The sequence below is a fragment of the Helicoverpa zea genome, chromosome 15, assembly GCF_022581195.2.
Source record: "Helicoverpa zea isolate HzStark_Cry1AcR chromosome 15, ilHelZeax1.1, whole genome shotgun sequence".
Classification (NCBI taxonomy): Eukaryota; Metazoa; Arthropoda; class Insecta; order Lepidoptera; family Noctuidae; genus Helicoverpa; species Helicoverpa zea.
The window spans coordinates 7,054,923-7,068,976 of NC_061466.1; the positions used below are offsets into that span (position 1 = coordinate 7,054,923).

At 37.4% G+C, this 14,054-nt stretch overlaps 1 protein-coding gene across 2 annotated transcripts in view; it reads left to right on the forward strand.

Moving 5' to 3' along the window:
- Positions 1-7,960: 7,960 nt before the first annotated feature.
- Positions 7,961-14,054, forward strand: part of LOC124637014 (dynein heavy chain, cytoplasmic) — a 41,944-nt gene continuing 35,850 nt past the window's right edge. For both annotated transcript variants that reach the window (XM_047173326.1, XM_047173324.1), the window contains exons 1-18: positions 7,961-8,290; positions 8,502-8,572; positions 8,653-8,855; positions 9,127-9,264; positions 9,512-9,629; positions 9,731-9,844; positions 10,062-10,234; positions 10,308-10,428; positions 10,511-10,632; positions 10,848-10,989; positions 11,289-11,396; positions 11,614-11,719; positions 11,908-12,107; positions 12,411-12,546; positions 12,630-12,736; positions 12,834-12,997; positions 13,200-13,305; positions 13,821-13,976. In XM_047173326.1, the coding sequence (XP_047029282.1) occupies positions 8,050-8,290; positions 8,502-8,572; positions 8,653-8,855; positions 9,127-9,264; positions 9,512-9,629; positions 9,731-9,844; positions 10,062-10,234; positions 10,308-10,428; positions 10,511-10,632; positions 10,848-10,989; positions 11,289-11,396; positions 11,614-11,719; positions 11,908-12,107; positions 12,411-12,546; positions 12,630-12,736; positions 12,834-12,997; positions 13,200-13,305; positions 13,821-13,976 (2,526 nt within the window). In that variant the 5' untranslated portion in view covers positions 7,961-8,049. The remainder of the gene's footprint in view (positions 8,291-8,501; positions 8,573-8,652; positions 8,856-9,126; positions 9,265-9,511; positions 9,630-9,730; positions 9,845-10,061; positions 10,235-10,307; positions 10,429-10,510; positions 10,633-10,847; positions 10,990-11,288; positions 11,397-11,613; positions 11,720-11,907; positions 12,108-12,410; positions 12,547-12,629; positions 12,737-12,833; positions 12,998-13,199; positions 13,306-13,820; positions 13,977-14,054) is intronic.

The window sequence follows — 14,054 nt, forward strand, 5'->3', positions numbered from 1 at the left end:
AATGACAAGAATGTAGATGGTGCGTGGTAAGGATATCTATGTAGCTTTAAACTTCTAAAAGTTATGATTGATATTCGTGTGAGTAATAAATTACCTCAGGATGCGATATAAAATGTATTTTTTAAATCTTTTTACAAAGGGTTCTAAAAATTACTGTACACACATTGTCCAGCTTAAAAAGCAGCATCAAAAATAGTAAATAATTAACATGTTTTTATACAAAGCAGCGCGCTTCATTTTATGAGCTGAATTACTTATATATGCGAGCGCCAAATGTTATTACTGAATAGCGCAAGGGTGCTCAAACTTACTGAGTAACTTACTCCAGGAAAACTGCAACATTTATGTTTCATAATTGTCATGTTTCATATTTAGGGAATGCGGGAAATAATAAATGTGGGATAGGATCCCAAATATGAAATGGTTAGTGGTAGATAAAAAAGTTGTTCTATATCCAGCTGTAGAACAGCATAATATAATACATACCAGCTTCCACTTTCGTCCCGTGGAAACTACTCCGCACATCGGGACTCAATACATGATCTTAGAAACCTAATCTAACATTGAAAGAATTTTTCATGTGGGACTTAAAGATCCTGAGATTGGTATATTCAAGCAAAAAAAACACACACTTCAGCTTTATAATATTGTGTAATGTGTATACAATTCTTTAACTGTTTATTTCAACACATAAAAGGACTGCCTTAAAGAAGTTGCCCAATAATACCATTATGAACTGATCGTAAGTTTATGGGATCTTAAATCTTAACAATAAAATTCATCATTCCCTAATGTGTGGGGCGGGTTCCTGATCGCAATATATTGCAGGCTGGAGGACGCATCTGACCATCTCCTCGATATGATCCTCTAGTAGCGTTATACGACACCCATGGGTGAGGCGTGAGTGCCTCTAACAAAACGTATAAATAAATAAATAAATCCATAGCATGGACGGGAGTCAACATGTTTTCTTAATACGCAGAAACTAATATGCTTAAATTGTATCAATACGTTTTGTAGTAACGTATGCTATTCATAAACATGCAACCCCAAACCTCAGAAAATATATTAAGTCATATAAAGTCTCCAATTCCTGCATAGGCGCGTAGTCAAGTCATACAGCGAACGTAGGTGAAACTACGCGATAGAGTAGAAAGCGACCTTATTAATGAAATAACTAGGTTATGGTTATACCAACACTTCATCAAATATTAATACAAACACAATGCCTCATCTGCCTCCATTACAAACCTTAAGGTTCCTACTCAAAATCGATTCCACCACAACCTACCAAAGTTTGTACTCTAAACACTATTAAAAGGTACAATCGATTCTCCATTGAACACAGTTGATGTCCGCATTGTTTGACCGCAACTATGAATAGTACGATAACCCACTGTTACAATAGAAATTGTGTGAGAGTTGCCATCCACCAGCACAATAGGGTATTTTTCAATGTAAAAGTTTGCAGCGATATCGGCCTATTGCGATCGCAAATAGATGTCCGCTTTCAAAATAGCTGAGTTGCACACACATGAACTGCTAACCTAACCAGCTAACTACCTATTGTTAATCGAAAGATGGAGTTTTGTCAGCCTTAAAATACTTAGTTAACAGATGGTCATTCAATTACTTATGATGATTGCAGACATATAGGTAAAGGTTAGTCTTACCTATACCTTTCTCTATGGTTAGTAAATGCTATAGAATATCTGAACTAGATACGGTAACAACGGAAATACGTATAGGTACAGAACTTTCTTAGGACCGTAAAACAAGCAACTACCCACACAGTATTCAAATTAAATTGTTTTAGAAGAAAGTGATTACAATGAAACATGATAAGTAACAAGGTGAAGAGGTGTAATTTTGGATCTTGTTTGCGCAATGGGCAATTAAGTAAATTGCAGTTGTCTTTGTATTTAACTTTCCTGATATTTCTATATTCCGAGTTTGAGAGATGTCCATATCTAACAGAACTTTAAAATTACAGAAAAGATAAATAAATACATTTTTGCCACCAAATGAATATGCTTACATGTAGAACCGTCCTGAAAAGTGAATTCGGGAAATGATCTCCCCACATGATTCTTACAAACTCACAGATTTCTTTAATTAACGCAAATAAACTTGAACGCCGGGGGTATCAAAATACAGAAGTATTAAAGTAATTCTCAATAATTCTATTGAAACAAGAAAACGAGGATTCAACCTCAATATGTGCTCAAGGTGTCGGTACTCGGTGAAGCGAAGTTAAAGGAGCAAAGTTTGCGAATTTGCCCCCGGGGCCGATCCAACTTCTCTGTTGCAATAAATAAGGATTTTAGCGACAAATTACCACACGAAAACGTTTCACCCTTTCTTCGGAAACTTGGGAACTAGCGAAAATAGGATCGCTGCAAAAAGAAAACAGTTGCGGGCGAACATACAAACTTTCGAATTTCGAATCAAATTCGGTTAATCCGTCCAATAGCTTTATTGCCTACAGCTTCAAAGATCTTTGAGAAAGCTATGTGCAATCGCGTGTACACTTTCTGCGAAAAATATCAAATATTTGACGAATGCCAAAACGGCTTTCGAAAAAATCGATCAACAGCGTTAGCGGTTTATAAATTTATGCAGGAAGCCCTAAGCATACTAAATAATAAAAAATACGCAGTAGGGTTAATGCTTGACATGACCAAAGCTTATGATAAAGTGCGATATGATATCTTATTAAATAAATTATATAGATTAGGGATCCGCGGTAAAGCATACGAATGGTTCAAATCTTATCTTGAAAACAGAGCACAGCTAGTAGAGATAGAATACTTCAATAACACTATAAACGAACTTCAAAAGTTTCGATCTGACCTAAAGGCGATAACCGCATCAATACCACAGGGTAGTGTTATTGGATGTCTTTTATTTCTCATTTACATCAATGATCTCCCAAAATTTATTGCAGAAACCGGACCTTGCGTTTTATTTGCGGACGACATCTCCATTCTTACCCAATGTCATGACAATACGAACTTAAACAGTACCCTCAATGAAATTCTCGGGAAAATAAAAACCTGGATGAATGAACACAACCTCGAAATAAACTTCCAAAAAACCAAACTCATACCTTTCCACCCCTACCAAAAAACTCCTCTAAATGTACAATTTTCCTTCAATAACCATATAATAGAAACAGTTAATGAATTCAAACTATTAGGCATAACCATAGACAAAAATATAACTTGGAAGTCACACGTAATAAACATAAAATCAAAACTATCGAAATTTATATATGCTTTCCGGGAAGTAAAAAAAACAACAAATTTACAGACTGCTCTAGTTATGTACTACGCCTATGCTTATGCATGGCTCAGTTACGGCATTATAATGTGGGGATATAGTACAGATGCCCCAACACTATTCACCGTTCAAAAGAAACTTATCCGTATCCTGGTAAATCGGTCGTGAGGAGGCGCCCGGGTGTCACCATTGTGCGGACAGCCCCGAGGACACGGTGGACCACACAGTCCAGGTGTGCCCCGCATGGGAAGGGCACCGCCGGGTCCTCGTCGAGGCTTTGGGCGGCGGCGACCTCTCGCGTCCGGCCCTGGTTCAGGCCATGGTCCGGGGCGAGAGGGAATGGGATGCCGTCGCCTCCTTCTGCGAAGCGGTCATGCTCGAGAAGGAGGAGGCGGAACGCCAGAGAGTTCGCACCTCTCATCCCGGCCGCCGCGCTGGACCAGGTAGACACCATGGGCGCCGGGTGTCGCGAGATGACTCCCGGCCACCGTAGGCGTGGGTCTGTGGGCGGTGAGTTCGGGTGGCTCATCGTCCCTCTGTCTTTCTAGACGACAGACCCGTGTCGACGGAGCGCGTTATTCCACGCGCTCCTCAAAGAGATGTCAGCAACCCCAGCGGGGCCCAGCAGGGCCAAGGCCTGCCGGGGCTGCGGGTTGTTCGAAAGAGATACCGCGGCCCTGGTACATAAAAGGCCTATGACGGAACACGACGATTTTAGTCAGTAAGAGTCTGACACTCCCTCACCGCTGCTAACCCACAGCGGGAGGGGTCATTTGATGATTTTACGTCGCTAAAAAAAAAAAAAAAAAAAAAAAATCCTGGTAAATATACAACAGACAGATAGCTGCAAACCCCATTTTATAGAACAAAATATCCTAACTCTGCCGTGTATGTACATATTAGAAATATGCAAATTTGCTCACAAACACCAAGACTTTTACACCAAACGAGAAAACATACAAACAAGGTACACACTTAGACACAAAACACGACTCAACCTACCATCATCCCGCTTAAAAATACACTCTACAAGTCCTCTGGTAATGTCGGTAAAAATATATAATATGCTACCAGAAACAATAAAAAATGAAAAAAAACTCCATCTATTCGTAAAGAAATTAAAAAAGTTATTATTAAAAAAATGTTATTATAGTGTCGATGAATATTTAAGTGATAAATCTCTAAAACTAGAAAAATAAAGTCTATAATTTTAATTGTAATGTTAGTGTTATGTAAATGTTTTTAGAATAAGTTGAATTGTAATTATACTTAAGTTATTTGAATGTAAAGTCCTCTCCACATACGTATATTAAGAATATCTTTTGCTGTGCCCGACAGGGTCCATAATTGTTACCTACCAAATAAATGTTTACCACCTAAACCTACATTGTGGAATGCAATAAAGAATTGAGTATTGAGTATTGAGTATTGAGTTATCAACACAAGTTATGTATAACAAAGCATCCAAAGCAGTTCAGGACAGATATATATTAAACCAAGAAAACAATATCAAAAGGTGAGCCTCTCTCATTATACCAGTGATTCCCAAAGTGGTCCAGGTGGACCCTCAGGGGTCCACGGGAGACTTGCTGGGAGTCTACGTAGGCGTGAACAAAAAATGGGGGTCCATAAGATGTTAATGGGGGTCCACGAAAATTTATCTGCTTTTGATAGTAAAGAGCAAAAATGTAAGCATAGTTTTTATAAGGGCCTACCTACATTGTTTTAAGTACCTATCTAAGCAGATAATATTTTAATAAGGCAAGCGACTGTTACTTGTCCAAACTTGCGTATTCGATATTACGTACAATTTCGTGTACAGACTTGCAAAGCGCACAGTACGTGTACAGATTTAAAAGAAAACTTCATCAAATTCAAAGCAGACATTGCGTATTTGACAGATTTGTTTAAAAAAAATAATGATACATATTAACTTGCAGTTACAAGGGGACAGCCTGAATTTAATAAAAACAAAGGGGATAATTTCGGCTTTTCTTGGGAAATTGAAATTTATGAAGCAAAACATTAGTCGGCGCGAATTCTCTCAATTTCCAAACTTGTCGCAGGTAGAATGTATTGATGAGGATATCCATACCTACAGTCAACATTTAAGTGCCCTGCATGATGACTTCAAAACCAGGTTTGAAGATATACTGACGATGGATATATCACCTAGGATCATAAATCCATTTGATGAAACGGAAGTGGGCAATGTTGTATTACAAGAGGAGCTGCTCGAGCTAAGCACTAATGAGGAGCTGAAGGTAAAATTTAGAAAAGGCTACCCAACATTTTGGCTGCAAGCAGAAATACCCGAAAAATATCCTGGACTGTGGGAAATCGCAAGGAAATTTTTAATAGCTTTTCCCTCGTCATACCTTGTCGAAAGGAGTTTTAGTGCCGTTACAAACCTCTTAACAAAAAAAAAGGAGCAAATTAAACAGCACAGAGCGGGGGGATTTGCTGTTATTGCTCACAAAAATAAAGCCAAACATTGATCGCTTGCTGACACTCCATCAGATACATCCTTCCCATTAATTAAAATGATGACCTGAACCTATATTACCTTAATATTTTTTTCTTGTAATTCTATTCTTTTAATAAATAAAGTGATATAAAATGTATCATTTTTCGTTTTTATTTTACATATCGGAATATAGGGACAGAACTCAGAAGTGACACAATTTTTATTTTTTGGCGACTTTAAGAATGTGGTAGAAATGTAGCAGCAGGGGGTCCACCGAAACCAGTAAAATTTTGAAAGTGGTCCACGAGAAAAATAAGTTTGGGAACTACTGCATTAGACGGTCCATTCAGAGGGCATCTTGTAGGTACAATTGCAATTGGAATTGTGTTACTGTAATAAAATAAGATGGTGTTTTCATGAATTTTATTTCTAAGCCTTTGCACTCTCTAATGAAGGTTCTATCCCCATGTACTCCCTCAGGCTTTTCCCCTCCCTACTTCCCCCTGTGTACCCTGGTTCAGTGCACCAGATGTAACAAAAATGTAAGTCTTATTAAATATTGCACAGTACATCTCAATTTTAAAAATCCGATTGTTGGTCCAACAGCAAGCTACAAGAGGTAAAAATTTTTAATATAATGGCTGCCCAACGGTGTTATAACGTATTCGAAATAAGAACCTGTGATCGAAATCCCTATACAGTGTCCTTGCGAACTTTCAAAACCCCCTTATGGCACCTCTTCCCTTTAACAGCATTTTCAATCAAGTCGTCCATGTCTCCTTCGCTTTATCCATCACAGTAGACAAAAAATCTGCCTATTTCAGCCCACACAGCTTTTTATTTTCCCTTGTGAGAATAGCAACCCTAAGGTCTGAGCAATAGAGATCAGTTTACTGTAGCCATTTTTTTTGGCAAAATAGTACAAGAAGGTGAATATCGGTAGCTCAGGTCATAAAGGCAGTGATTCGAGGAGCATTTCGTCAGTTTACAAGCCCGCCGTAATAAGATATCGGACGCTCTATCGCACTGGAAAATGTCTTTATTATGCTCACAGAAACAAAAGTAGCCCGAAGATTCCGGAAAATATGTCTCTTACTTACATTTAACTTTCTGCTTCAGCCCTTTTAGTAAAATAGGTAACCTACTTAGTTTTGATATTCCATGTAGGTAGATACTAACGACTTCTGGATGGAGTAAGTTAGAATCGAAAGTACAGAGAAACCCAGATTATCTACAAATCATGGACTTAACTCGATCTTGATACGACTACCTAACGGCGTTAGTTGAGTTGTAGTTAGTCGTATGTCTTGAGTCTTGACGATTGAGGTGGTAACTATATAGTAGCGCAAGGCACGGAACTTGCATTAACATTGTTATGTTAATTATTCTTCTCTGATGGATTGTAGACGTTTCCTGACTTAAGATATGGCAAGATGTGCTTAAGTACATGTGCTACACGATATGTGTGCTTTGTTATATTTTAAAAGTTCGGCAAAGGCTTTCAGCATATAAGTGAAACTAGTATAGATTATTATAATCAGCAAACTTGATGATAAACATAAGTCTATTTTTGAAAATATATTCTATGCACTTATCGTTTTGTAGTTGTTGTCCTATATTTAAATTTAAATAATGCTTCGTTGATTATTGGCTGAGGCAGACCTACCGATCACACTACACTTCAGCAGGTACATTCCTTCATATAATATACCTACTCAGACTGAGACTCAAAATGAAATGCTAAATGAAATAATGAAATTCTTTATGAAATGGCCTACTTACATGGAACGGCCCGAGAAGTAGCATAGGAGATTAAATAAAGATACCAGTTTCTGAAGTTAAATGATTTAACAATGGTGTTAGGTGTTAGTCGGTAGACATAAAACATACAAATAAATAAAAATCAGAAGTTGTTAGAGTACGTTCAGTAAGAAATGAGTATTTGATTTCAACACATCAGTATGAAGTATTTGAACGCAACTAGCTACTTTTATTACCAGTGTGGAAAATAAAATATGTATTTTAAAATAATGAACTGTCTTAATTATTAAAGTTATATATGTTGATTGTGTATTAAAAATCTAGATCTTGAAATATTAATAATACGAGAGTTATTTTTATTCAGTTGCGAACAAAAATGAAATAATAGAATCAGCTGTAAAATATTTATCGAGCCTTGCCACACTGATCGATGCGTCATCACATGTCAATTGACGGCTGCATCTGCAAGAACTTGCGGCCGTTTTCCAAAAAAAGTTTATTGATTCTTACAAGAAATATTGGAATCTCCCTAAACCACCATGGGAGATTCTTTAGATGGAAGTGAAAATTCACCTGAGTCTCAGAATGTCGTTGTTGTCGACTTCCAAGACTTTGCGAACTACTTGCGCAGAGCCGCAACGGTACTTTTGCCCGAAGATGATATCGTGCCACCGGCATTAAATGCTGCTTTGGACGACAAAGTGAACCAAGATTGCATCAGGAAGTTCTTCTCCGACCCTCAGGTGTCTTCTCTGTACGTGCAAAGGTTTTCTTCCAAAGGTATGTGACACTTGAATGTTTTTTCATGACAACTTTCTACCTGCATTGCTGCAGCATTAAATCATACGGCAATGCAGTTAGATCGATGATGATGTCAACTTATAAACATAGTTTTATGTATGACAGTTAGCAACCATTTTTCTCTATATTTTTGTATTTTTCTGTTGAAATAAATACCTTCAATTAAATATATTCTTTAATTTTTGTTTAGAAGATGATAGTGAACAACCCACTGAAGGGGAAGAGGAGAAAGAGGCTGTCACCTACCAAATTAGCAATGAGGTTTGTGGACTAAATAATCAACTCAGTTATTCAGATGTTACTTCAAAATTACCCTCATAATACAACTTGTTTGTTTCTAGGTTCACTTCTCATCATCTCGGGTGGCAGCCTTTGTGTGCATCAAGCGTGGTGCTGTCATTGAAGCTGACAAGTCCATCCACAGTCAGCTGCGACTCATCAACCTGTCTGATGGCTCTCCATATGAAACTCTCCATGCTTTCATCAGCAAGACCATGGCTCCTTTCTTCAAGAGTTATGTGAAGGAGAGTGGTAGAGCCGACAGGTAAGCTCTGGTTTTTTTTTATTGATATCACAATTGAAAAATTGAATCCTGTAGTCGTCCTCCAGCCACTATCCTGATTTTATTTTGGTTATTAAGCAACATGTTGTCTTCATGAGTTCTCTGTTTGATTATTTTCAGAAATATTGTCTACACTTAAAAAAAAAACAATGTTTGTAGTGTTATGTAAAATAAATATCTGTAGAACTTTTAAACAGATTTTCTTTACTTTTAAAATCAATTGGCCAATTTTTAAGAAAATGTTGTTTTGTAGGGATGGTGATAAAATGGCACCATCGGTTGAGAAAAAAATTGCTGAGTTGGAGATGGGACTACTGCACCTCCAACAGAACATTGATATCCCTGAGATTACCCTGCCTGTGCATCCTTTGGTAGCTGCTGTCATCAAGAGGTAAAACTAAACATTTTCAACTGATTTGATTTGATAATAAACAAAATGTACCAAAAATCAAGTACCCTCCACCCTGAAAATTAGACTCATTCCACACACAACAAAAGAATAAAAAAATAATGCATTATTATGAGCCACTCTTGTTATAATATTCTGTAAAACCTCACTGAATAAATAATTGTTGCAATCACGATTGTCAAAATTAGCACTCAGAAATCACTGAAGAGTTTTCAATGTTCTTTCTTAGAGCTGCTGATGAAGGGCGCAAACCTCGGGTAGCTGACTTTGGTGACAAAGTGGAAGACTCCACATTCCTCAATCAACTGCAGAATGGTGTCAACCGCTGGATCAAAGAAATTCAAAAGGTTTGTCACAACACATGTAAATAAATTACAAATCATTTTTAATTGTGTGTTTATTTTATTGAATTGAGACTAACTTTTGTTTTATTTATATTTTTTATTAGGTCACCAAGTTGGACCGTGACCCATCAAACGGCACAGCTCTCCAAGAAATCTCTTTCTGGCTGAACCTTGAAAGAGCTCTCCACCGCATCCAGGAGAAAAGAGAAAGTATTGAGGTTTGTACAACTTATTGTAGCTACAACTTATCTTTAGCATGCATTTTAAAAGCAATGGTTTAATTTTATGGAGTCTTACGTCAGTTCTTCTTCATTAGGATTATGCAAATGACTTATTCATATTAAATACATTAGCATATTATAACCATGCCTACACAGCTCAATGGTTGGCACTGACATCCAGCTTACAAACAAACTAAGATTCAATATATTTTAGGTTGCCCTAACTTTGGAGATTCTGAAGTATGGCAAGCGTTTCCATGCAACTGTGTCCTTTGACACGGACACCGGGTTGAAGCAAGCTCTTGCAACTGTGTCGGACTACAACCCCCTCATGAAAGACTTCCCTATCAACGATCTTCTCAGTGCTACTGAGCTGGAAAGGATCAGGTAACAAATAATAACAAACATTTTCTACTGATTATTTCCCAAATAAAAAGTCACATATCTTTTGTTAATGCAGATTGGCAGTACAGCAGATATTTTCGCATTTACGAAAGATTCGTTCAACCAAATACCCCATACAGCGCGGTTTGAGACTGGTTGAGGCTATTTCTCGTGATCTTGGTCAACAACTCCTCAAGGTAATAAGAGCCAAAGATATGCTTCTTGAATATTTAACATTCAGATTAAACTGTTTATATTAATTATTATTGTTTTATGTAGGTGCTGGGAACTCGCCGGTTGATGCATATTCCTTTTGAAGACTTTGAACGCGTTATGACACAATGCTTTGAAGTGTTCTCCTGTTGGGATGACGAATACGAGAAGCTCCAGGGATTGTTGCGGTAAGCTACCCAAGATTACTAAACAATGCTAAACATATACTTCAAAAGTTATTTATGTCAATTTATATTGTACACACTGATCAGTGTTATGTCAATTTAGATTATGTACACAGTGATCAGAGTTATACTGGATAGTTTTAAAACAAAATTTAAACCTAATTACGGCTTCATTTTAAACCAAGATCCCCTAAGTAAATCTTTACAAATATTCACAGTGACATAGTAAAGAAGAAGCGTGACGAGCACTTGAAGATGGTGTGGCGCGTCTCACCGTCGCACAAGCGGCTGCAGGCGCGGATGGAACACATGCGCAGATTCCGCAGGCATCATGAACAACTGCGCACTGTCATGTTAAGGGTAAGCCACATTTATTGGTTTTTAGGAGTATGTTGTAAACTTAGGTCTTCAGATTTTTATATATCACATGATGCATGCATGATCCAAATCATGAAAAGCAAATGGAACTGTAGCCACTTTTGTAACTGTATTACATAGCGCACTATCATGTTGAAATTTTTGAAACTATATTTCAGAAAATAGTATTTACCGCTCACATATTTTTGGTTCACCATATAATATTTGGTTAACCCTACTGAAACTGTTATTTTGGACTGGAATCTGTGTAGGAATATTTAATGATTATTTATATCGCTCAGGTGCTTCGTCCGCGTGCAACAGTGGCGGCCGACGCAGGCGCTGGTGGTGAGCCTGCCCAGCCCCATTCACTGCCAATGGATGCTGCTGACGCCAATGCTATTGCAGAGGTAACAAAACAACAGATTTTTATACAGACCTATTCAAACTCAAAAACGTTTATTCAAATTAGGTTGGTAAATCAACACTTTTCATATTTCAAAACTAAAGACAGCCTGCCCTTTTCCACTTCCTATGTGGCTTGGCGTGGTCTGTTATGTATGAAGAACCAGATTACTTCATATTATTAAGTCCTACTTTGTTAACTTTAAACCATTTTGTCCTAAGGTGAACCTCGCATATGAGAATGTGAAGGAAGTAGACTGTCTGGATATATCTCGCGAGGGTAGCGATGCCTGGGAAGCAGCGGTCCGTCGGTATGAAGACAGAATCGGTAAGTTACAACTTAAAACACTCAATTATTGAGTAGTAGGAGAACATTACCAGTAGTGATACATTTTGTTTTATTACTTTCCACAATGTGTGCGAATCCGAATTCTTAGAAAAAAACATTTTCAAACGTAAGTAGTTTTTTGTTCTTTCACAAAAGAACACTATTTCATCAATATAATTTCAAATTAGATCGCGTGGAGACCCGCATCACAGCCCACCTCCGTGACCAGCTAGGAACAGCGAAGAATGCGAACGAAATGTTCCGCATTTTCTCACGGTTCAACGCTCTGTTCGTTCGCCCACACATCCGCGGTGCTATCCGCGAGTACCAGACACAACTCATACAGAGAGTCAAAGACGATATCGAAGCTTTGCATGAGAAGTTTAAGGTAATTGAAATATAGTTTTTTTAGGCAAACACTCCCTAATAAATTCATAATATGTAATCGTAATTCTACATAATAAGCTGCATGTCAAATATCTTTACCCCTACGAAGTTGGTTAGTTATGATTGCGCAAATCAAAATCGACAAACAAATACAAATGCGCAGGCATCAAATGGCTGACTTCATAAGGGCCAAGTTCTTTAAAACAATATTAATATTAACTACTACAATGTGTGTGTGTGTGTGTATTATATTCCGTGTTATAATAATTCTTAATTAAACAAAAAATCACTATGCTTTATTCAGGTACAATATCCTCAATCGAAATGCAGCAGGCTGTCTTTAGTGCGTGATCTGCCCCCAGTGGCTGGTTCCATCATTTGGGCTAAGCAGATTGACCACCAACTCACTGCCTACTTGAAGAGAGTTGAGGATGTACTTGGTAAGTAAATAATTGGCATATAAAAAGAAAAATTATGAAGTAAAAAGTTTGATTACTGATGTTTTCTTTTTCTTTGTGAACAGGCAAAGGATGGGAGAACCATATTGAAGGGCAAAAACTGAAGGCGGATGGTGACAGTTTTCGCCTAAAATTGGACACCCAGGAAGTCTTTGATGATTGGGCTCGAAAGGTAACATAAAAATTTTAAATATAAAAATACCTTTATCTTGATAATATATCTTTTCTTGGCGAAATATAATATTTATATTTTCTGTTCGATATTTTAGGTGCAACAACGTAACTTAGGCGTGTCTGGTCGTATTTTCGCCATTGAATCGGTCCGCGCTCGCTCTGGCAAAACTGGCACTATTCTCAAGTTGAAAGTCAACTTCTTGCCTGAGATCATTACCCTGTACAAGGAAGTGCGCAACTTGAAGAACCTTGGATTCAGGTAATTTCTTACTTTCTGAGTATATTCCACTATTTCATTCATATGGGTCTCAAAACAATTTTGTAATTTCAGTTATCACAGGTATTGAAACGTTTCAATTTCCTAAGAAAATGAGACAATTTATAGATTCGGGCAGATCTATAATAGAAAGGCTTTTTAACTTTGTAAAATTAGGATGTTTAATATTGTTAATGTTTCACAGAGTACCATTAGCCATCGTGAACAAGGCACATCAAGCTAACCAACTGTACCCCTTCGCGATCTCGCTGATCGAGAGCGTCCGCACGTACGAACGAACACTGGAGAAGGTAACGCGACACTAACACATACAAACAGTGTGAATTCACAAACTTCAAGCACTAGAATCGACACGATATTCGCACAAACACTTAAATTTTATAACAATTGACACGAAATTTTACTCATTTAAATCTTTATATGTTGTATGTGCGTATATGTGACAACACTAACACGAGTGCGTTTTCATTTGTGCAGCTAAATAATAGGAATCATACAAAGGTAGCTTATGACTTTAAAGGTGCATGATATGTCTGGTGTTTTGTTTTATTATTTCACTTTTAGCATCACCTGTACTCACTTTTTTTATTACTTTCTTTTAGTTGTATTTATAGACTAGATTTTGGTGAAACTGTGTTAAAGTGCCTTCTGAAACAAAGTTCCCTGCGCTTTACATTATTTGTATCTGATTTTGATGTCTTGCTTTTATTTTCTTTAAAGTTATTCTATGATTTATGTCCTGACCCTCGTTCAACAAATTTTAATTACTATGCTGATATTCTATTATATTTGTGAACTCCTTTAGATCCGCGACAAAGCATCCATCATTCCGCTTGTGGCTGGGTTACGTCGTGATGTCCTCAACCAAGTGTCGGAAGGTATGGCACTTGTGTGGGAGTCATACAAACTGGACCCGTATGTTCAGAAGCTAAGCGAAGTTGTGCTGCTTTTCCAAGAGAAGGTAGGTTGAACCTAAAATATTATATATATCTTGCAATATAAAAGACGAATAGATTTTTTATGCTCATCATTAAATATT